Here is a 22,482-nt window from a genome sequence, read left to right on the forward strand (position 1 = left end):
GCCAGCCGTATGTGCAAACAACATATCCGTAAGGTAAAGTCCGCGGCGGTTCACCAGTTCACCAGCCAGCCGGGCCCTTCTCCGCGGATGCCCCCCTCAGGCCCGTGGTTGACCGGAACTGAAGAGCCGTACCCCGACCAGTAACCTGAACCGGGGAACCTCTGGGGTGCGAGCCAAGAGTTGGTCGCATTTTCGTTATCTCGGCTAACATTAGACTGCTGTGTTACAACGCTGACCGTGAGACAAACCTGCGCAGTGAGAGGCTAACCCTGCGGCTGGCAATGAGCCCCAAGCGAAGTGCTGACCGAGAGGGGCCGCTAGGGGCTGCGGCCCAAGTTGTTGTGTATCGGAGCGATCCATCCATGCATGCATACGATCGGTTCGCCGCATATACGGATCGCTCGCTAGTGCACTTTTTGTCCGCCGCCTTGCCATACCCACGCAGCGCCTCGCCATCCCCCCACACCCATCACGGAATGGACGCACACCACGGGGGCCACGCAGTTCATCATCAGTTGCAATGCCCGGCCTCCGCCTCGCAGCCTATGGTCGGCCTGCTCGTTTTTCCCGTGCGTATCTCATACGCCCCTCATGTCGGCGGCTCGTGTTTCAAGGGTCTTCTTGGTGTTGACTTGGCGCCTACTGTACCGTACATAAGGGCGCACGCCTTTGGTCCGTTGACCCGCCCCAGCTGGCGAGTGAGATAATATGTACGAGGCCCCTTGTCGGTGGAGTCAGGTAGAATCTTGGCTGCCACCTCCGACCATCCCACTACGGGGAAGCTGGGTAGGTGCTCCGATCTCCCCGAGATCGCCTATGGAACAACACAGCCCGGCTGTCAACCTCCTCAGGTCAAAGGCTGTTCCGAGTCCTGGCAGTGGGCGGGGCTGTGCTGCCCGGGCCGCACCTGTACATACGGCGCAGATAACGTCCAGGTTATAGTTCTGCTCACACACTAGTGAGCGGAGTATGCTACGTCCCATGTTTGTCAGCCTGGGGCTTGTATTGTCGAGCGGGGTGGGGGAAAACGCTGACCAAACATGCTAGGACCAGGCTGATTATCCGCTTGGCGGTTTCGGACACAATGTTACACCTCCAGTCGGGCAGCGCGTGTACTGAGTTTGTGCCACGCCGCGGCGTCAGAGCAGAAGCTGAAGCAGGCTCGCGGCGTGGATGCCGAAGCTTCCTTGGGTGGGTGGCCCATGCTCTTTGCGATGATCATATCTGCATTTATATGAATAGCAGCTACCTTGTTCCACACGAGAGGTAAGGTAGGTAGGGTGAACATGAACCAGCGTCACTGTCAATGTCACCATGAGTCGCACACGCAGAAGCTGGACCGCACGCGAGGACGCGCTGCTTCGGGATCTTGTGCAGAAAGGTACGTGTGGGATAATCCGCCCGGGTCGCCCCTGAGCGGCCGCGCGAGGAGCCTGGAGCCTTTCTCGAGTGTTTGGACTTTGAAACAAATAACTGACCCGTCCGGACCTGCCGTCGACTGTGTCTTGAAGAGCTGGACAACCAACGCCCGCTGCTCTGGCGCGAACTCGCCAAGCACATTCCCGGCCGGTCGAACAAGGACTGCCGCAAGCGGTGGTGGAACAGCCTGGTCGGCGGGACGGCAAAGGGCGCATGGAGCCCCGAAGAGGACAGGAAGCTCGTCGAGGCCGTTGGCAAATACGGCACGAACTGGTCGCGCGTCGCGGCGGCCGTCGGCACGAGGTCCGGTAAGTTGGACGTTTGCCAAGCCGCGCGCAGAGCCTCTCCGCCCCCGAGGCGTTTTAAGCTTAAGTCTCTTAGTAACAACCGTGGGATCGGTTGGTGCGGGGAGAACTGCGCAGGGCTGAAGGAAGGCTGACCCCACACGGCAAACCAGGAGATCAGTGCTCGAGTCATTGGCGCCAAGTCCTGAACCCTAACATCAACTACTGCGACTGGACCAAGGAAGAGGTGTGAAGCGACCGTCCCTGCCGTCCATCTCGTAAGCGCTGGCTGCTCACACGATCTCGCAGGATGACCGCCTCTTAGAAGCAGTCCGCATCTGCGGGACCAACTGGAGCAACATAGCCTCCTTCCACGTGCCACAGCGGACCACGCTGGCGCTGAAAAACCGCTACTGGAAACTGCGCTCGCAGAGCCAGCAACGGTCCGAGGCCCAGACCGGAGCCACGTCGCCGCGGCCAGCGCCTTCTCCGGGCGAGAAGAGCCGGAGCACCCCAGCCCTGCCGTCGCCCGCAGGCGAGGAGACGGACGAGGATGATGGAGACGATGACGACGATGACGATGAGGACGACGACGACCAGAACAACGGGGACGGCGAAGCTGAGGCCCGAAACGCCAACGTGTACATGGACATGGACGTAGTAGATTGGGGCCTGGATGGCAACTGGTTGGCCACAAAGCCATCATCATCATCAGAAGAACAGCAGCAAAGGCCGCCCGACGCTTGGCCGCCATACCAAGAGCCAATGCCCAAGACCAAATCTTCAGGGTCCTCTAGCTACGCAACGCCGGCCACCGACCAGTGGATGGGGGACCTAATCGACCCAGCGCTGAAAGGAGGAACCACCGCCGGTCCAGAGCCCCCCGGCGGCTCATTTCTCACACACCCCGCAAGCGGCGATCAAGCTGCCAACAACCTGCCCTTTGCCATGGATTTGAATCTCGAAGCAAGTCCGGGAGCGCCGTCTCCAGCGGGCGGCATGGCCGCGCTTTCACCGATGGACACGATGACAGCAACAACCACGCCGCCCTCGTCCTTCTTGCCCCAGGCGGGCATGTGGGAGCCAAGGGAAACGCCACAGGCGGCGGCGGCAGCAGCGGCAGCGACCCAGGGCTCGTTGCACCGCGTTTCTTTCACCCTCTCCTGTACAACGAGCCAGTTGAGCAACATCATGTCGGTACTTGCCAGCACGGGTTTGGGCGTGCAAATCAAAATCGAGACCCACTAGTTCTGCTGCAGTGTCAATTTTGTTTCTGTTGTCGAATGACAGCGGAGAAGTGTGGGGTGGTTTGGTAGAAGATAGGTAGATTCACCGTGTGTTTTGAGTTACAATGAAGAAATTGAAAACCTACAGGGCGGTGTGTATCCATCCCCGTATTGTTGTTGTGGTGTCTATTCCTGTTGGCTATGCCTGGGCAATATGGCCTGTAGCATTTCATGCCGCAGTTCAGGCATCTTCAAAGAACAATAACTGACGGATTGTTTTCAAGCTTCTTATGCCGCACATCCACATCCGTGTCTGCACTGGGCTTTCGTGAGGGTCGTCGCAGCGACACTTTGCAACATGCAAAATCAATAAGCAGGACTAGGCTCCATGCCAGCCTCTCCAATGAAAGCGTCCCACGACATCTGGGCTTGCCCGTCAGCATTCTTCGATGACGTACATGAGGCAGCAGAGAAGAAGAGGAAGAGGCCTCACCCAATCAAAGTCCACGTTTGATAGCTCCTTTCCGAAATCAAAGATGCCGTTCGACATATTCAACCATGCGGGTACCGCCGCCTCTCCTTCCGAGAGCGGCACGGGCTGGAACGACATCGCCTGAGCCGAGGATTGGGCGTTGGGGTCGTCCGGCCGGAAGCCCGAGAGCAGGCGAGCCAAGAAGCGGTGGATCCTCGCGGCCTCGGTATGGCCTGCGCTGGCGGCCTTGGCCCAAGAGGCACAGCACTCCTCCAGGGCTTGCAGGAGCACGCCGCTGGCGGGCGAGGCGTTGGGGTCGGGGACTTTCTGGCGCAGCCCCAGCTCGAGGAACAAGACCATTGCGCCGAGGGTGAAAATCTGCCGGACTTGAGACGTTTTGTAAAAGGGATGGGCCAGGCGCTGCTGCAGGGAGAGGATGTCCAGCGCCGCCGAGACGCACCGGTCCCGGGAGAAGCAGTAGCGGGCGTCGACCCGTGACTTGGTCAGCGACCGGCGGTGGAGGATGCAGGAGCCCTTGAGGAAGTTGACGAGCAGGGACAGGTTCGAAAAGTCGGCCATGGTGCACACCGCGCCGCCGTCATCCAGCGCCGAGACCTTCATCTGGGGCGGGAAGTTGTGATAGGTGCTCTGGAGGATGTGGTCGATCTCGACGAGGCTCTCATACGAGCCCGGGCCCCAGTTGTAGTCGGCGACGCGGCCGAGGGCTTGCGTCAGGCGGCTCTTGACGATCTGGTACGTGACCGGGGTTGGTTCGCTGAGGGGTCGCGATGGCGGAAGCTCAGTCATGTCCTCGGTCAATTCCCAGTCGTGTAGGTTTCGCGGCTCGGCCGTGTCCGAGTATCGCACCGGCGTCATGTACGGGAACCCGCCGTTGAAGGAGAAAATCTCGTCCATGCTGATGACCGAGTACCAGATGCGCCTCCGGTATTCCGCCTGGAGAACGGGGATGGCGGGCGACGGCTCGCGATGGTAGCCCATGTTGATCGCTGTTCGGACGATGACGCCAGCCACTATTGTGTTGTTGTGTTAACTCATCCACACTGTTAACCCAGGTGGGAGGGTGGGAGGCGCCGAGTCTTACTGATCCAGAGCCCTCGCTGGTTGTCGTCCCTGCGGTGGCCCTCAGCAACGGCATTGAGGCGCAGGGTTTCGACCGTGTAGGGCAGGCACTTGGCTATGTCGCCGCTCTGGAGGCATTGGGCTGCTCGCTTGCGATAGAGCTGGAGGAGCGCTTCGGACTTGCCCTCGTATTCCGGGGGCTCGCCGTACTCGCGGTAGGCGAGCATGCTTATGCCGAGCACGGAAAAGAGCAGGCCCAGCCAAATAAAGCTTACCCGCGACAGGTCTTTCCAGTTCTCATTGTACTAAGACACAGTAAGCTGGTGGGGAGCATCAGCAAGGTAGTAGGAGGGGCACTAACCTCGCGCATGAAGGTGGGCTGGTGCAAAATGGCTTTGCAAGAAATGCGTCAGTCCGAGTTCCTGACGTGTTCAAGACGTGTTCAAGGCGGCGGAAGCACTCACGAGGAACGCCGAGAGGAGAGGCCTGCTGGGTGAGGGAGAAGAAGTGAGAGACAAGTGCATCTACCTGGGGCTTTGGAGGCAGATCGGAAATGAGGCGTTCGATCGGCTTTGGCTGGGTGAAAAGCAGGCTCGGACCGTCGACAGTATTGGAGATGGCAGGGACATAGCCGCTGTCGATGACATGGTCCTTAAGCCCATTGATCTGTTGGTCCATAGCGGAGGTCAGAGACCAACAACAGGCAGTGGCGGAAAAAAAGAACAGAAGAACTGGACAAAGATAGCAGGAATGGTCTGTCTACCTCTTCGAGGATGGCGTACAAGGCATCGCCTCCGTGGTAGACGGAATGACCATCGCGGTCCAAGACGGTGCGACCGTCCCCACCGGCTTCGGCCACCAGCCGAGCGCTCTCGGGTGTGTTGGGGCCGTTGGACGATTTGGGGGACGGGATGTTGGGGCTGTGGCTCTCAATCAGACGCTTGACCAAGGCCTCAAGGTCGTTGATGCGCTGGCGCAGACTGCCGTCGCTGCTGGGGGCCGGGCGCGTGGTCGAGACCGCAGCGCCGGCAGCGGCAGTAGCCGCAGCAGCAGCAGCGGCAGCGGAGCCGGACTCGTTCTTGGGGGCAACTCCGCGGAATTTGCAGGCCACGGCAGCGGCTGCCGGCTCGTCGCGCGCGCTGCAGTTCTGGCACGGCCACTCGCGATTACATTTCAGCTTCCTTGCGCGGCAAGGATCGCACGACAGTGGCACACGCGCTCGCCGGCTCCTGTGTTGCGACTGCATGGCCTGCATGTCCGCGGTGTTGAAAAGCGCGGCGTGGAGCTTGGGTTGAACGTCGACTGCGACCGTCAGCGAGGAGGTTGCCGAACTGACTGACTGGATCAATGCAGAGTGATAGGTTCCAGCTGGAGTGGACACGGTGCGTCTGACATTCCCGTCGGCAAGCGGCCTGACCCCGAGTGCGGCGGCACGAGCGGCGGCCTGCAGCCAACGGGATCCCGGCACGCCCCCCTTTCTTTGAGTCCTCCCGGCTCTTATGTCATCATGTCCGCGGAGATTGGCGGCCTTTGTCTCACAACACCACGCAGCTCACCGTCGTGTAAATACCACGCGCCTTCTGCTCGCTACATAATGTCTGGTTTGCTCTGCTTCATCATGCTGTTGCGGCAGGTTGCCAAGCTACACCAACTTTACTACCCATTTGTCCGTCGATTCATTCCTACGTGACACAGTATGTGTGCCCACCCAACTTGCCCCTGTCAACCAGCCCTTGACCAGACTGGATGGGGAAGGGCGTCCCTCGCTAACTCGCCCTTGCAGTCATGCCTCCCGCCGGGAGCTTCCTCTATGGCCAGCTGTTCGCCAAAATCCCCGTGCCCACGGCGTCCTTCGCGTCCAAGACAATTGTCATCACGGGCGGCAGCGGCGTTCTGGCCAGGGAGACGACCAAGCACCTTATTCGTCTCGGTGCGCCGCGGGTGATCCTTGGCGTGCGGAACTTGGAGAAGGGCAGGCTGGCCAAAAAGGAGATCGAGACCGCCACCCGGTGCAAGTCCGACATCATCCAGCTCTGGGATCTCGACATTGAGTCGCCGGCATCCATCAAAAGTTTCGTCGAGAAGGTGAACACGCTGGACCGGGTCGACGTCGTCATCAACAATGCCGGCCTCGGGACCAAGTTCGCCATCCACGAGGCCTACGACTGCAACCGCATCATGGCCGTCAACGTCGTCGGCACCCTGTTGTTCGCGGTCCAGATGATTCCCAAGCTCAAGGAGACGGCGGCCAGGTACAACACCACGCCGGTCATGACCACCATCACGTCGGCCCTGTACGACATCGCCAAGTGGCCCAAGATCCCGCCCGGAGAGGACGTGCTGTCCGTGTCCAAGAACCCCAAGGGCTTCAACATCCAGACCCAGTACAACCTCTCCAAGCTGCTAGTGCTGTACGGCGTCATCAAGCTGGCCCAGCTGGTCGACCCGCCCGGAACGCTGAACCCGCACCCCATCGTCATCAACCAGATGAACCCGCTCTTCCTCAAGACCGATCTGGCGCGCGAGGCTGCCGGCATCGAGAAGGCCTTCTTCAAGGTCTTCGAGGCCGCCCTCGCCCGCACCGGCGAGGAGGGCGCCCGCCTGGTCGTCGCCGCTCTCGCCAGCGGCCGCGAGACGCACGGCCGCTACATGGAGAGGAAGCTGGAGGAGTACCACCCCATAGCCAAGGACGACAAGAAGATCAACGCGTTCTGGGACGCGCTCTGCGAGAGGCTGGAGCGGGTGCAGCCCGGCGTTTTGGAGAATCTGAAGGCGTAAAGGCTGAAGGTCGTGAAGCGTGGTGTTTTTTTTTTTTGTTCCTATCTGGAAGGGTTGCGATGATCCGTCTCTTGTTGTGTATTCCCGTGAGCCGTGGTTAGATGTGGGTCGCTCTTAATGGTGGAGTCGTAGGGCTAGATTCTCCGCAGCGGCGTTTTCAATTTCATGATCTCGATCTTTCTGCTCGACTAGGTACTGAGGGTTTCCGCGTATCTTCTCAACGGTTGGTGTTTGGAGCTACTGCGCGGAAGAGATCAATGGAAGCTATAGCAATCTGAGCACTCGATAGCAATGCGTTCAATCGTGGTGTTGAAGACGTTGTGTTTCAGAAGAAGACTGGAAGAGAGGGCGCAAGTTGGGCGGTCGTCGGACGGCAGAGACCCCGGACCTGGTGGATCCTAATTTCGGAGTTCCGGACCGTAGGTGATACCGGATGCTCTCGTTCATGTAAATAGATGATGACCCCATCTGGGTTAGGCTCTGGGTTAGGGTTGTTCCATGCAGGGTTTGCCCTGCATGGCCCATGCGCCCCACACACACTGCCAAGAATATTTTGATACGGAAAGGAAAAGGCTGTTCAAATGGGTGTCAAATGCTCTCTGTATTGTGGTGGTTGATGGTTGGAAAGTGTGGAAGAACCACAGGGCTGCAAGGCCTGCAGGTAAATCTGGGCCACAGTGGGCACAGACCACCTGCCTTGCAAGGAGCCTTATCTTATCTACAGATCACCTGACACCCCCCTTTTCTACCAGCCCTGTATCAGTGGGCCAGGGGTGCCGGGCTGGGCCGAGCCAAACCTCTGGATCTGAGCTTCTGACAGTTGGCTTCCCTCCCCTTCAAGAGACAAACTCGATCAACAATATACGGCCAAGCAGATGTTCCATTTTGAAGTCACATCATCGACAGCAACAAAGACGGCCAAACACAAATGTTTCATCTTGCAGCCACGTCATCCACGGCAATAAATCGTTCGTTTTACGTACGTCAATCGACGACATGCGCGTGGGTTTCACCGCAGTTCCAGTACCATGGAAAGCAGGCCAAGCCACTGTCATTTTCTGTTTGTGCCTCGCTTGTATGCTGTTTAATCGGCGCGGTCTTCCCTTGCAATGTGCAGGGCCTTCAGGAGAAAAAGGGGAGACGAGACTGGGTGGGGTGAGCCAAGTCCCAAGTAAGGCGCAGCACAAGCCTCGACTTGGGGACGCGGCCCCGAGTTCAGGCCGACGGTATCAATTCATGAAGAATTTATCGGCCGGCAATTTCTTATAAGGGAATGACGGCCATGCAACAAGTCGCGAGCAAACCGAAGTTCGGCCGTCATGTCGGTTCCTGAGCTAACCCACGTGCCTCTCGGGCCCTTTGACCACTGGTAAGCGTCGAGTTTCAGTATCCTCTGCGTGCTTTCCGAGAAGCTGACTTTTCGTGGCTTGTCTCGACCGCGACAGGGTCCCCCGTGGCTATTTCCACGTCGCGCATTACCTGCCGCTCAAGACCGGCGTCACGGTCGCGCAGGCCTTCGACCTCCTCCACGAAGGTCTGCACCGCGTCTTCGTCGAGCAGCCCTGGCTTGATGGACAGGTGGGCGCCCAGGCCCCATCGACGCCGGGTTGGCGACCGGGGCAGCTCGAAATCCGCCACCGGCCGACCATTACCGCCGACGGACCAAGGCCGAGGCAGCTGCGGCTCAAGGAGCTCGCCACCGATCTCGACTACGAGACGCTCCGAGAGCTTGGTTTTCCGCTTGATGCCTTCAGCGATGCAGAACTGGCCCCTTATGGACCAGATTCCTTCGCCACCGATCCTGCGACGGCCCCCTGCGACGTGTTCGCCGCCCAGGCCAACTTTCTACCCGGCGGGTGCCTCCTCGTGGCCGCGATCCACCACGTCGTGTGCGACGAGGGCTCGTTCTTCCGTATCCTGAACCTCTGGGGTGGGCACTGCGCGTCGCTCCAGACGGGTGCCCCGCCGCCCGAGCCTCTCCCGGCCGGCAGTCTTGATCGGCGCATTCTGCGCGAGATATGGGAAAAGGAGAAGCCAGCGAAGACCGACCCCGAGGGCTGGCGGCTCATCGGGCTTGACCCCCGTGGTTTCCAGGCGGATGCCCAACTCCATGCTGAGCAACCACCTCTGCCGCCACCCCCTGCGAAGCCTGCCCATGTGACAAATACAGGAGGTGAGCGGAAGATGAAGTCGGGCGTGTTCTACGTGTCCCCCGAGCGGTTCGCGGCGCTAGGCAAGGACGTGGCGGGGGAAGTCGGTGCAGAGAGCCGCGTTACGGTGAACGACGCCATCGCCGCCCTCCTCTGGCGTTGCCTCATGCGAGCTCGCGCGGCGGCCATGCGGGCACAGGGTGTGAGCATTGCCGATGCGCGGGGGGTGCTCCTTCAAATCAACGACGGGCGCGGCAATTACTCGCCGGCGATGCCGCAAACGTACATCGGCAACCTTGCCTACCACGCCATCTCAACGCTCCCTCTGGAGAAGCTAGTCGATCCCAAGACGCCCCTCGGCACCGTGGCGGCCTTGCTGCGCCGGAACTGGGAAGCCGTCAGCTCGGCAGACCTGCTGAACATGTTTAGCCTGGTCGACGCCCTCTCGAGCTACGATGAGCTAGGTCGTGCACACCCGGCCATGGGAGCCGCCGACGGCACGTTGCTGCAGTTCATCTCGTCGCTCATCGGCGTGTCCATGGACAGCATGTGTTTTGGCGACGGGCCCGTGTTTGCCAACAGGGGCTTCGTAGAGGCGCTGCGCCCGCTCCTCGACGCCTACATTCCCGCCGCCAGACTGTGCAACATCTTGCCGAGACACATGACGGGCGGCGTCGAGATCGTCACGAACTTGTACCAGGACGAATACGAGCTGCTGCTGCTGGATGATGAGTTTTCCCGCTATGTGTTGTGCTTGTGCTGGCCGGAGGACTGATTGCAGGACTTGGGTACTGTCATGACACTCACTGGGGGTGGGGACGGGGCCCGGGTAGAGGGAGACTCAAATACTCGGGGCCGACAGCCACTCTCTCTCCACACCTATCATGGCATCACATTCACGTACATACGATAGTTGGATACATAACTTTTGGTGAAGCTTGTAAGAGACAAAAAAAATAAACACCAAACAAGTCGCATAAACCCGTCATTTACCTCAACACCTCGCCCATATCTTTTCTTTCCCAGTTTTCTCTTTTGATATTGCTTCCCTTTCTCTCACGGAGATATTCAACGTGCAAACATGGGTTTGGTCCAGACTCTGCTATCCATAGGCTCGCTGAACGCGGCCGCACTGGCCGTGGCAGCGCTGCTTTTCGCCGTGGCCTTTTACCGCCTCCATCTCCATCCGCTCTCGCACATCCCCGGCCCATGGTTCGCGGCCGTCTCTTCCGTCTGGATGCACGCAATATGCTACTTCGGGGTCGAGGGGCACGTTCTGCTGGACTACCATAGGAAGTACAAGACGGCCGTCCTTCGCATCGGGCCCGATTCCGTGTCCATCGCGGACGGCGAGGCACTCCACCAGGTCTATGTGGCCGGCGGCGGCTTGCCCAAGGACGCACGGTACTCCAACTTCCGCGTAGAGGGCCACGACACCATCTTCTCGGCAGTAGATCAGAATTACCGCGACCGGCGGGCCAAGGCGGTGTTGCCGCTATTCGCGCCCAGTCGCATCCAGTCGGCCTACGAGACGGACGGCGTCATGGAACCGCTGGTCGCCAAGTTCGTCGCGCAGCTGCAGGAGGCGAGGGCCAAACCGGACGCCAAGATCGATGTGCTCGACCTCTGCTCGCGGCTGTCCATCGACATCCTTACAGCCTATCTCTTTGGCTGCGTCTACGGAGGCCTCGACGAGCCACGCCGCCGCCCGCAGGACAAGCTGTCGGCCACGCCCTTTGTGCTGACCATCGTTGCCTTGAGCCGCTTCTCCCTGCTTTCCAACCGACTCTTCACCTTGCTTTTCTCGGTGTTATTCCACCATCGCATGCGGTCGGATCCCGAGTTGGCCCCCTCGCTTCAGGCCGTATCGCGTTTCGCCGAGTCCGTCGTCGATGGCCCGAGCAGCAAGGCCGACACGTATCAGTCGCGCCTGCGGGATGCCGGCATCGACCGCGAAGAGACGCTGGTCCAGTGCAAGGCCGTCATGTTTGCCGGTGCCGACTCGACGGCCGTGGTCCTCGCCACCATCTTGTTCCACCTGGTGCAGAACCCGCAGGTGCGAGAGCGCGCACGCGCCGAGGCCTCAACGGCCGCGGACCCCCAATCCCTGCCTTACTTGCGCGCCATCGTGCGCGAGGGCCTGCGCGTCGCCATGGCCAACCCGGCGCGACTGACTCGCCTCGTGCCTACCGGCGGTCTGCGCCTGGCGGACGGCACCTACCTTCCGGCGGGGACCAAAGTCGGCGCGGCCGCCTATGTCTTGCATCACGACCCCGCCGTGTACCCGGACCCGTTCGTCTTTCGGCCCGAGCGCTGGCTAGCGGCTGGCCAGGCCAGCACCGACGCGCAGGCGCGCAACGCCTTCGCTTTTGGCCTGGGACCGCGGGCGTGTCTGGGCCGCAACTTGGCCAACCACCAGCTGCATGCCGTTGTCAAGGCCGTGTTAGCAAGCGGCGTGCTCGAGGGCGCGAGGACGTGTACGGACCGCATCAGACTCATCGAATGGTTCAATGCCGAGATCAAGGGGCACGAGCTGGAAATTGCGTGGTGAAAAAAGTAGCTTGTTAATTAGATGATTATTTGAAAAAAAAAAAAAAAAAAGATCATTTTCATCTACCTATGCTAGCTCCGCTTCTATCACACTCTGCGTCGCCAGCGGCGAGCTCCAAATCTTGACTATGACGAAACCCACGGATCCCAGCAAGTCCTCCCACATCTTCTCGGTCCGCTCGAAGGCCGACACCTTCACCATCATGGTCAGGTCGTACGCAGTTGCCTGCGGGTGAGGGCGGCTGGCGGGCAGTACGTGATCGTGCACCAGCAGGCGGCTGTAGCCGCGCGTCATGGCGTCGCGCAGGTGCCCGAGGATGCGGCGAGCCGGCTCGTCTGCCCAGTCGTGGATGACGCCGTGCAGGTAGTAGGCGCGGGCCCCTCGCACGGGCTGCGGCTGGAAGAAGTCGTGCGCCATGACCCGCACCGTCGACGGGCACTTGGCGACCTTGACGACGTCGGGGCGGTCCTGCAGCACGAGCCTCGATGCAAGACCCGGCTGCTTCGCCAGGAACTTGTTGATATCGTGGCCGACGTTGCCGCCCACATCGACCAGAAGGGGCGGCGGCGATGGCGATTCGGGCTCGTCGAGCAGCCGTTCAATTGGGTACAGGTCCAGCATGCCGGCCTGCTTGGCCATAACGCCGCCCATCATGTAGTTGAAGACGGCGCCCTCAACGGGGTGCGTGTCGTAGTAGTCGAAGAGCGAGCCCTTGAAGCCCTTGGCGTACTGGAACACGCCGTTGGTGGGATCCGTCGGGTTTTGGTACCCGTGCTGAGCTAGGTAGATGGGCATCTTGTAAAAGCATGGCAGCGTCGCGTCGTAGAGGTAGTCAACCCATGCGCCGAATACCGGTTCAAGCAGCGACTTGGTGAAGGCTGTTTGTTTGTACAGGCCCGGCTGGACCTCGTCCAGCATATTCGTCGCCGAGAGGTGGCGGAGGATGCGGGCGAGGAGCATCTCGTCGCAAGTTGTCAGTTCCGCCAGCTGAGCGCTGGTCCGCGCGCTTTCCTGCCCGGCTTCGCTAGCCCATTTCTCAAAGAGTTGCAGGTCTCGGGCCACTTTCAAGGCCGCTCCCAGCGCCGGCTCGGTCAGGACAAGGCGCGCAACCGTGTCCCACGACGTTTCCAGCCGACTGACGAGAGCGTATGCTGCTTGAAGCGCTCGGATGCGGTCTCCATCCTCCGCGAACGAGGTGCGGTTAACGCCCTCGATGGCCCCGAGAAATTCAGTCAATGGGTCTGTGCCGTTGCTGGTCATGGTGGAATCGCGGCGATTGGAGCTTGATGCGTTCACAAAACACCGGCTTCCTCTTGTTGCGTGGCACAGATATATCCCGTCCGGTTGGAAACCCGGGCCGGCGCCGAGTAAAACCGGGGCGGATACGGCCACGGGCTTTACTTGGGGCCGGCCGTCCAGCCGAATAATACCCCCGAGCGGAGCGCACGCACGCACCCAAACGCGGCGCCTCCGACAAAAAAAATCCTGCCACGTTGCCCCTCCCAGGACACCCCATGCCGCTAGACGTCATCATCATCGGCGCCGGACTCGCCGGCCTCGTGGCGGCCATTGCGCTGCGCCGCGCCGGACATGGCGTCCTCGTCCTCGAGAAGTCAGCCTTCGCTACCGAAATCGGCGCCGCCATCAACCTCAGCCCCAACGCTCTTCTGATCTTAGCCCACCTGGGCTTCGATCTAGAGCGCGCCCGCGCCTGCCGCATCCGCACCACGTACTTGCTGCGCGAGACGGACCTGGCCAAGCTCCATGCCATACCGTCGCCTAACCCGGGCAACCATACGCTGCACCGGGTCGACCTGCACCGAGAGCTGCTGCGGCTGGCTACCGACGCTGGCGCCGAAATCCGCCTAGCGACAACCGTGGTTCGCGTGGACGAGACCGGCGTTGTTGTGCTCAAGGGCGGGACGGAGCTACGCGCTGATCTCGTTGTCGCCGCCGACGGGGTGCACTCGCTCGCGAGAGAATATGTTCTGAATGGAAGGCCTACCAAAGCCGTTCATTCGGGGTTGGCAGCTTTCCGCTTCCTCATTGACACGGAGACGTGCCGCAAGGACGACTTTCTTCGGTCACTGCTAGACGTCACAGGGCCCGCTGCTGTGAACATCATCGCGGACAAGGAGACCGCGGCAACCGAGGATCCATCCATGATCAGGCAGATCGTGTGGTATGCATGTCGCGAGTATGTTGACGGCCCGTCTTTCTCCTTCCCTTTGAACCTTTGCATGTTTGTGCTGATGCTGGGAGCGAAGTGGGGAACTGCAAAACGTGGCCGGCGTTCACCCGTGTTCGTCGACCACCGTCGACGATGGGGAAGAGCTCAAGGACGCCATGATGGCCGAGTTCAGCCATTTTGACCCGAGGCTCGGACGAATGGTCAAGCTCTCCAGCCACGTCAAGCGCTGGCCCCTCTATGTGCACGACCCGCTCCCGACCTGGGTTCGTGGCCGCGTGGTCCTCATAGGGGATGCCGCGCATCCGATGTTACCCTTCCTGGGCCAGGGCGCGTGCCAGGCTATCGAGGACGGCGCCGGCTTGGGTCTCGCTTTCCAGGACGAGAGCCAGAGCGTCGAAGTTTCACTTGCCCGCTTCGAGGCCCTCCGCAAGAACCGGGCTGCGCGGATCCAGATCCTGTCCAAGGTCAAGGAGAGCTGCGACACCCCGAGTGTGGTTGTGGAGGAGTTGAAACCGTATCTGGACGCCCAGGCGCCAGAGGCACCAGCATCCCTGGCCGAACGATTGACGCACGCACGCAGGTACGTCGTACGCTGGATCCCCTGAGTAATGTTGAGAGACTGATCTTTCATTTTCCCAGTTACGACTTGTACGCTAGCTACAGCGAGATTGTGGGGAAAAACTAAGGCAGCTCGGCCATATAAGACTCCCTCTTCATACGACGGCTGTGACTGTGCGACCCCAGATGTTCCGGATCTCGGTGCTTCCGTGTGAGGACTGCATGCCTCGTGCACCGGAATGCTTTTTGATGCCCAAATCAGTGGTTGCGCCCTGGGGTGCAGGGTGCTCTTGAACCATGGTAGATGCGGTCATGACTGTATATTCCGCGTTTGTTTATCGGTACTCGCATCGAAGTTACATCCCGAACACTGCCAAGCTATTCTCGATGAAGTAGTTGATGCCCTCCGCGCGCCAGCTGTCCATCTCTACATAGCTGCCCTTGTCGGTCCAGACGAGATTCTGCCCGACTCCTCCACCAGCGCTAGCATTGTACGGGGGCCATGTCGCTCCGCCCGGCAGGCCAAGGCCCTTTCGGCCGTTGGGGTCTTAGCCAGTGATGAAGTTCACCCAAGCCGTCGACATGGTCTTTGCTAGCGCGGTCAAGACACGAGTGTTGTTGGCGAAAGGATTCTGGGCATAGCCCTCGCCGCGAGTGTTGTCGAATACAAACGCGACTTCTTGGAAATGCGTCGCTCCGATGTACCCTGGGAGACTGGGCAGCACGACATCAAAACGGTAGCTCCAGGAAGGGATTCCCTGCTTGGCGAAGGCAAGACTCGCGCGCCGTCGAGAGTATTGCATCGTGCTAAGGACAGACTGGATCAGCCTCGCCCGTTTCACAATCGAAAATCGTAAGAGGATGAAAAGGCGTGGTCGAACTCACAAGTCGCCAAAGAGGGCAGCTGTGCGGCGGTATTGTGCCCCCATGGACTGAGCCACGTCGTCGCCTGGCTGGATGACGGGCCACTTGTCCAAGCTGGGGTCGCCAACGGCCTGGATGTTGGGGTAGAGGAACATCAGCTCGTCCACTACCTGCTTGACCGTCTTCCCGGTCATCTTTTCGACATCGGGCCCGACGATGGAAGCGATGGCGGCGCGCATCTCGTCGTCCGTGTTGACGCCGCCGCCGTTAGGACCGTATCCGACGCCGAAGGAAGATCCCTCATCCGAGTTGCAACCGATGAGGATGGGCACCTTGGGAAAGCGGCCCTCGCTCAGCTGCTTGGAGGGGTAGTCGGAAATAAAGTCGCCGTCTAGCACGGGCGGCCAGGGATTGGCGGCCGTGCTATTCAGTGCCTTATGCATCTCGTCCAGGGGCAAATCACGCAGACAGGAGAGTGAGGCTGGCGTGCCGACCGTGTGGGCGCAGCTGGTGTTGCGCACGAGCGTGTCGTACGTATTCTGCATGGCGTCGCTGGCGTTCAGGCCGCCAGCGTACCGCCCAATGAAGCCGCCGTAGCCAGACTCAGCGATGACGCCCCGGAAGAGGCCGTCGTCACGGCCGCCGTAGGCCAGGGTCTGCGCGCTCACGCTCTCGGCACCAGAACTCTCGCCCCAGATGGTAACCTTGTCGGGCGCACCACCAAACGCTGCGATGTTCTCGTGGATCCAGCGGAGGGCCAACCGCTGGTCTTTGAAGCCAAAATTTACCACGCCGGCATCCATGGCCTCCTTGCCACACAGAAAGCCGAAGGCGGACAAGCGGTAGTTGAGGCTAACGCCGATCATGGGTGTGCCTTGTTCCACGCTGTTCTGGACGATGAATGAGAGGTTGTACCGCCGGTCCGCGGAGCCGCCCATATACTAGAAACGAGTCAGCCAAGGCTGCAAAAGTCGCGATCTCTGGACCAGAAGCAGGGGGAGCTCACCAAGCCACCGCCGTGGATCCATACAGCAACGGGCAGCCCGGCGGTATTAGAGATACCCGCCGGCCTGATAACGTTAAGGTACAGGCAGTCCTCGGACATCGGGTACCCAACCTCGTCTCCGCCGTAACCTACGCAATGGGGCGGATAGGCCGTGGCATTCCGGACGCCCTCCCACGACGAGTTCAGGGGCTGCGAGACGGTGAACCGGGGCGCTACCTGTTGTTAACACGAAACACCAGTGTAAGTCATAATCTCCATGCATCATGACCGGAGCGTGGAGCTAGGAGGTGGTCAGTGAGAGAGGGTCGACGTACTTGCGCATAGGGCATGCCGAGGAAGAAGTCCTGGTTGTACTCAGCCGAGTAGATCCCTGCGTACGAGCCATTCTTCACCTTGACAATCGGGGCAGATGTCTGGTGGTGTGCAGGCAGTGCGTCCGTTGGAAGCGCGAACCAGCACAAGCTGGCGGCGCCAGCAAGCGACGAGGCGAGCCAACGAACCATGGTCTCCAAGATGGACAGACAGCAGAGGCCGAACGCGCCCTAGTGCCCATAGCCGCCGTTAGCCTGAAGTGTGCATCGGCTCGCTGGTTGCCAACGCTGCCCTACAGCCAGACTCCCCCTTAATTTATACCCCAGTACACCCATCACGGCAGTATTGACGGCCCTTCATGCCCGGTTACATCTCGGTCGAAGTCCCAGAGCTGCACGCAAGGTGGAGACACGAAGTAACCACGAGTAGCTCTTCACAGGGCGCGGAACATATGCCGAGTGTGGGTTTGTAATTAGTCACAGAGAGTGGCTTTGTAATCCGTAACATCTTTTCTTCCAACAAGGCGGTTGAGCCCGCGTTCCGGAAGGGAAGGCTAGGTACCTTAGGTAGTTTCCGCTTCAGGACTTCCCGGCTGGGCTGAAGGGCGGGGGCACTGCTGCAAGACCCAGGCATGAGTATCACTTACTCCACTGATTGGTGGACAGTCCATTCTGTGTCGAAATGTTCACTGGGTTTGCTTGGCCTGAACTTCCACAACGCGATGGAAAACGCTGGCCGGATCTACGGCGAGTCCTACCTGATCGAGACGCGCTGCCCAGGATGTGCGGGGCGTCACAGCACATATGAGGCAAGCGAGCCTCGGAAGCCTTCAGATGATTGGGCCGCTTAAATATCGACGTGAACATTCACTGAGTGGCGTAAGGCATACTAAAGCGGGCAGCGAACGTTCGATATAGCGATGGTTATTAATACTAGTACTTGGCATGCCTATGATGCGGTGATAAATCGAGAGTCCTACGATGACTTCCTGCTATCTCCACGGCAGAATAACACACGGAAGGTGGGCTGTGGTCCAACGCGCCTGATCGCGGGTCAGTCAGCGGAAGCACCTTGCAAGCAGCGTCCGGCTGTTGAGGTGGACGGAGTGTGATGGGACAACGAGTCATATGTATACTGGTCTGGCAAACTATGTACAACAGAATTTTACCCCTTTCCCTCCGTTCTGCCGACTTCTAAGTCCTTCAAACAGATTGGAGCCATGCCGAGCACGGAGTATGGCTTCACTGCAATACTTTAGAGGCACTGGTAGTACCAGGGGTTCAGCTCCTTGCATGCGTACGGCGATTCGCAGACGGTCGGTCCAGTCCACTGCGTAGGCCACGTTAGTTAACTTCCTCAACAGAATGCAGGAGGCGGTTGACGTACCCCGATTCCGCCGCATTGTCCCCAGTGCGTGGCAGTGGCCGTCGGGGCGGTGGTGGTGGTCGTGGTCGAGGTCCTCAGCGTGGTGGTCGACGTGGTGGTGGTCGAGCCGCCGTTGCCGCCTCCCGAGACCTGGACCGTCGAGCCGATGTCTCCCCAGCGGATGTTGGAGAAGACCACGTGGGTGTCCGGGTAGTTGGCCAGGATGTTGGACGGGTTGCCCTCGGTGCTGCTGCACGGGCCGTTGTTGCCGCTGTCGAGCCAGTTCATGTAGCCCCCAGCGTCGTTCCAGATGCTGAAGGTCAGCACCATGCCCCGTCCAAGCGCCGCGCCCATGTTGGCCAGCCCGCCGAACGCCTGGGCCGAGGTGCAGCCGGATGCCGTGATGATGTCGCCTCCGGACGCAGCCGACGCGACCGTCTTGCCATTCTGCACATAGATCCGCTGGATCTGGTTGAGGGTGCCGCTGGTCGTGCCGTCGTCGGTGATGAAGCGGGTAATGATGGTGAAGGGCTTCGACGTGTCAACCGTGAGGCCCGGTCCGTAGTAGCTCTTGTAGCCCTCGGCGTAGGGGTTGAGTCCGCACCCGCTCTTGTCGCAGCTGCCGTTGGCGCAGGGGTGAGGTGTCATCGCGTTGGCGCGGGAGTTGGCCTCGAGGATGTCCATCTCGTTGCAGCAGTAGCCCTGCCCGTTGGTGTTCAGCGTGCCGTTCATCCACGTCTGCACGGGACACTGGGCGTCACAGTAGCCCGAGCCGTAGTTGGCACCGCCGGTGTTGTACTGGTTCCTGCCACCGGTCGCGTCCATCTCGGACAGGTACAGCGCGCCGTTCTCGCCGCAGGGGAGCGTGGAGAGATCGACATCGAAGCTCAGCTCCTGGCCGAGCAGCTTGAGCATTACGTAGTTTCCATCCGAGCCGAGCAGGTAGAGACGAGGCGAAACGCTGTTGGTCTGCCCGTTGCTCCCCTTGAAATACTGCCTCATCGTCAGCGAACTGCCGGATGTGGTGACACCGCTGCTCGTGTAGTTGACGCCTTCCACGAAGCAGTTCTTCGCGCAGGTCGCCTCATCTGGACACAGCGTGTGGTCGACCCCGCTGGACGTCGTGCACGAGGCGGTGCCGTCGGCATTGTGGATCCAACGGTAGTTCCAGTCGAGCACCACCGAAGTGTCCTGCTGAACGCAGCCGCCGGCGGTCGTGCACTTCCACGTTGGCAGTTGCGGGTGCACCTCCGGCGTGAAGTTGCCGGGCTGCTGAGCCTTCACAAAGGGGAGAACGGCCAAAGCCGTGGCGGCGAATCCGTGCAGCGTCTTCTGGCCCATCTTGACAACGGCGGACGAACAGTGACAGGGGGAAAAGCTGGCTGGCGAGGTACTCGTCGAGGAGGAGATCCTTTCCAGGGTCTCGCGGGGATCGCTCTCATATTTATCTTGGCTGCACAAGCAGTATTTCCAGCAATCCCGGGCCCTTGCTGACTGTTGCCGCAGTCCATCCGCGGAGCCGGTTCCGTTTCAGATTCGGCAAGAACCTGGTTTACGGGCCGTCAAGCCCAAAAATGCTACGCACCGAGGCGGAGACTAGTCCGCATCTTGGCTATCTCGGAACAAGCCCTGGAGAACTCCTCGTTCGTGTGGTCCCCGAACAGGGGCCGCCCCACGCCCGCGGTGGAGGCACGGGGGGTTGGACATGCTACGCTAGCTCGCCGCCGTCAACGGAACGTAAGTACCGAGGCAAGCGTTCCCGGTTTCCCCAAGCTGCAGTGCAAATCCGGGCTGAACCACTGGGCTGGAATTCCGCCTTCGGCGCCTCTCCCCTTCATTTCGCCGAGGAAGATTCAGGGGCACAGGGAGCTAGGGAAAAATCTCGGGGAAGCGCAGATGGGGCCCACGGTCATCCGAGATTGGTATGGGCATGACGGAACATGGTGTTCGATGCTTCAGCGACCGTTTGGCTTTCACTTCCACCTTCACTGGCACTGCTGATTATTCCGTGCAATGTGAACAACCTCCATTGTTTCCGGGTGGCACTGCAGATGTTAGGTCGGGACTGATACAGCAAAAGAAGGGCCAATGTCTCCGTGCTTTGTTGGTATTCGGTATTTGACCCCTCGAAAAAGAGACCAGATGCAGGCCTGCCAATATTGAAGGTGCTGCAGGCGGCATCAGACTGGTGTTCGGGAGCCTAACTCCGCTTTCCGTTGACGGCGCAGGACTGAATGCTCGGCAACGCACAAGACTATGAGTAATGATCGACATCATGCATTCCGTTCTTATCTATGGTACCATGAGCGGTTTTCCGTCCGATTCAGCTACGATATGCCCCAACCGCACGTCGATGTACCGGGGACACATATTTCCAGTGCCTACCATGTCGAGACAAGTCGGGTGGGAGACTCATAGTATGGGAGGTGCAGGGTAGGTCGGCCGAGTACGAGAGGTGTTTCCATTTGCTTGACTTGAGGTCAGTTTTGAGCCGCGCGCTGTTGAATGTATTCGGTGACCACGAGATGGTTGAAGGAACTCGGTGAGTGAAGCGAAACATGACTATTTTGAGGATGCCATCCATACTAGCGAACCATGACCCAGGTCGCGAGGCCCCTATGCAAGATACGTAAGTGAGGGAATGTCCAGACAAGGAGATACCAAAGCAACAGGGAGACATAAAGATATTGTCAACAATTTGAAAACTTCAAACTCGAGCCCCATGTTCGACGTGTTGCGTGTGCTGGCGTGTGTTCCTTACTAGCTAGAAGCAGGTCCATTGAAGGACCAGCTCTGCTGGGGCCTAGTTCATGAACCAGGCGCAGAGAAGTGCAGCGCAAAACAGACGTGAGTCTGATAGGAAAGATAGGACTAGCGGACGATCGGCCAGGCGGGAAGAGACTCCTAGGTTCCCAGTCGTCAGGCTGATGTTCTTCGTCTACGGAGGTACCGCTAGTCAACACAGCCTCAGGGCTCCATCGAGGCTGCCACACGAGGGAGAAGAGGAAGCACAGCCCCTTATAGATGACGACATTCGGACGCGGACGTGGGGGTCGGTTTCGAGGCATTGCGCAGGGCAGCAGAAACAGTAGCGGCGAGCTGACCGGCCAAGCCGTCCTGGCGAGGCCGCGAGACCCAGTCCTGGTCTTGTGCGCCCTTACTTGGGGGCGTGCCATTTTGCTATTCCATGATTCGCATAGCACCATCACTGACACACACACCTGCTGAGCCAAGCCATGTTGCGCAAACAACACCAATACCTACCTTTCGGCGCCGGAGTCAGAGGGTCGTGAAGACAATTTCCACTGCGGCCAAGCACTGGACTTACAAGAGAAGGGACAACATGGTACGGTCAGGCCACCAGTGCATACGCGGCTTCAACGGCCGGCATATATCCATGTTTACCACGGGATCCGGTTGAAGCCGGGCTGCGTAACATCAAGATCCTGCAGCTTGACATTCAAGTAGGTGGTCTCCTGAGACAAAATTACAGTTAAGTACTCAGAAAAATAGGAGTTTGGCGGACTAACACAAGAACTCAAGGCGGATCGATGAGCCCTAACATAGTAATTGAAAAACACATGTACCCAAGGTAGTGCTGTTCATATGGAACCGCGTGTACGCAGAAGAGCCGGAAGGTCTTCAGTTGGCGAGCAGAGTGAAGAAATGAACGAAGAAAAGTTCAGATTCTGACTTCCCTCACAAGCAACACCTATACGACGGCTTCTCTGGCAGCGGGACACGACTGCTCGAGGCAAACCACGCAGGCCTCCCTGGGCAGTCACTTGGCGAGGAACGGATGCTAGAGTATGCTCCTCCTGGGAAGGTCCCGTCATCATTGTCGTCGCGTCGGTGCGACTGGGCGCGGCTGGCTCGCAATCCGGAACTAGGACATGTAAGTCTCACCCTTCTTGGTCAGTTCCCTGATCACGATGCCCGTGTGACGCGGCATCACGCGGCCCCCATGCTTGACCCGCCCACCACACCACCCACCACACCCCCATCCCCCATCTCCCCCACCCTACCCCAACCGGTAAGCAAGCACCAGCAGGGCACTAACATTGCGCTCGTGTCGTGCCACCGAGTAGTTGCGACCTTGGTATGGTATGCAAGGGGAGTTTGCGCCGCTCTTTCATCAGCCGACGAGTTGTTCAGTTGCAGAGCCCGCGATACGAGTGAGATCGCCGGAAGGGAAAAAACAGCCGTCAGCTTTCCATAACGTCACG

General features: G+C 59.7%; 10 protein-coding genes across 10 annotated transcripts; 6 read left to right on the top strand and 4 right to left on the bottom strand.

The window, feature by feature from the left end:
* Positions 1-1,537: 1,537 nt before the first annotated feature.
* THITE_2027678 (uncharacterized protein) lies at positions 1,538-2,117 on the top strand (the record flags this gene model as incomplete). Its single annotated transcript, XM_003653701.1, has 3 exons — positions 1,538-1,727; positions 1,877-1,950; positions 2,013-2,117. Coding segments are annotated over 3 exons (369 nt in total), but the record flags the coding sequence as incomplete, so codon positions are not given.
* A 948-nt stretch (positions 2,118-3,065) lies between these two features.
* Positions 3,066-5,736, bottom strand: THITE_165582 (uncharacterized protein; the record flags this gene model as incomplete). The annotated part of the gene is made up of 6 exons (XM_003653702.1): positions 3,066-3,352; positions 3,423-4,432; positions 4,504-4,786; positions 4,843-4,874; positions 4,946-5,147; positions 5,245-5,736. The coding sequence occupies 6 exons, from the start codon at positions 5,734-5,736 to the stop codon at positions 3,296-3,298; spliced, it is 2,076 nt and encodes a 691-aa protein (XP_003653750.1). The 3' UTR covers positions 3,066-3,295.
* Positions 5,737-6,017: 281 nt separating this feature from the next.
* On the top strand, positions 6,018-7,598 carry THITE_2116303 (uncharacterized protein). The gene has a single exon (XM_003653703.1). It carries the CDS (start codon positions 6,267-6,269, stop codon positions 7,257-7,259), a length of 993 nt encoding a protein of 330 aa, XP_003653751.1. The 5' UTR covers positions 6,018-6,266; the 3' UTR covers positions 7,260-7,598.
* Positions 7,599-8,578: 980 nt separating this feature from the next.
* Positions 8,579-10,184, top strand: THITE_2129321 (uncharacterized protein; the record flags this gene model as incomplete). Its single annotated transcript, XM_003653704.1, has 2 exons — positions 8,579-8,628; positions 8,705-10,184. The coding sequence occupies 2 exons, from the start codon at positions 8,579-8,581 to the stop codon at positions 10,182-10,184; spliced, it is 1,530 nt and encodes a 509-aa protein (XP_003653752.1).
* Positions 10,185-10,490: 306 nt separating this feature from the next.
* THITE_2088904 (uncharacterized protein) lies at positions 10,491-11,960 on the top strand (the record flags this gene model as incomplete). The annotated part of the gene is made up of 1 exon (XM_003653705.1): positions 10,491-11,960. The coding sequence occupies one exon, from the start codon at positions 10,491-10,493 to the stop codon at positions 11,958-11,960; it is 1,470 nt and encodes a 489-aa protein (XP_003653753.1).
* A 66-nt stretch (positions 11,961-12,026) lies between these two features.
* Positions 12,027-13,220, bottom strand: THITE_53079 (uncharacterized protein; the record flags this gene model as incomplete). Its single annotated transcript, XM_003653706.1, has 1 exon — positions 12,027-13,220. One exon carries the CDS (start codon positions 13,218-13,220, stop codon positions 12,027-12,029), a length of 1,194 nt encoding a protein of 397 aa, XP_003653754.1.
* Positions 13,221-13,474: 254 nt separating this feature from the next.
* On the top strand, positions 13,475-14,836 carry THITE_160953 (uncharacterized protein; the record flags this gene model as incomplete). The annotated part of the gene is made up of 3 exons (XM_003653707.1): positions 13,475-14,157; positions 14,228-14,731; positions 14,791-14,836. 3 exons carry the CDS (start codon positions 13,475-13,477, stop codon positions 14,834-14,836), a joined length of 1,233 nt encoding a protein of 410 aa, XP_003653755.1.
* Positions 14,837-15,065: 229 nt separating this feature from the next.
* On the bottom strand, positions 15,066-17,082 carry THITE_125668 (uncharacterized protein; the record flags this gene model as incomplete). Its single annotated transcript, XM_003653708.1, has 5 exons — positions 15,066-15,239; positions 15,279-15,516; positions 15,595-16,514; positions 16,580-16,795; positions 16,894-17,082. The coding sequence occupies 5 exons, from the start codon at positions 17,080-17,082 to the stop codon at positions 15,066-15,068; spliced, it is 1,737 nt and encodes a 578-aa protein (XP_003653756.1).
* Positions 17,083-18,094: 1,012 nt separating this feature from the next.
* Positions 18,095-19,597, bottom strand: THITE_165581 (glycoside hydrolase family 7 protein; the record flags this gene model as incomplete). Its single annotated transcript, XM_003653709.1, has 2 exons — positions 18,095-18,220; positions 18,278-19,597. 2 exons carry the CDS (start codon positions 19,595-19,597, stop codon positions 18,146-18,148), a joined length of 1,395 nt encoding a protein of 464 aa, XP_003653757.1. The 3' UTR covers positions 18,095-18,145.
* A 1,254-nt stretch (positions 19,598-20,851) lies between these two features.
* THITE_2129327 (uncharacterized protein) lies at positions 20,852-22,435 on the top strand (the record flags this gene model as incomplete). The annotated part of the gene is made up of 9 exons (XM_003653710.1): positions 20,852-20,885; positions 20,929-20,994; positions 21,031-21,103; positions 21,147-21,308; positions 21,621-21,720; positions 21,849-21,914; positions 21,963-22,151; positions 22,299-22,355; positions 22,412-22,435. 9 exons carry the CDS (start codon positions 20,852-20,854, stop codon positions 22,433-22,435), a joined length of 771 nt encoding a protein of 256 aa, XP_003653758.1.
* Positions 22,436-22,482: the final 47 nt, after the last annotated feature.

This window comes from Thermothielavioides terrestris, chromosome 3, assembly GCF_000226115.1.
Source record: "Thermothielavioides terrestris NRRL 8126 chromosome 3, complete sequence".
Classification (NCBI taxonomy): domain Eukaryota; kingdom Fungi; phylum Ascomycota; class Sordariomycetes; order Sordariales; family Chaetomiaceae; genus Thermothielavioides; species Thermothielavioides terrestris.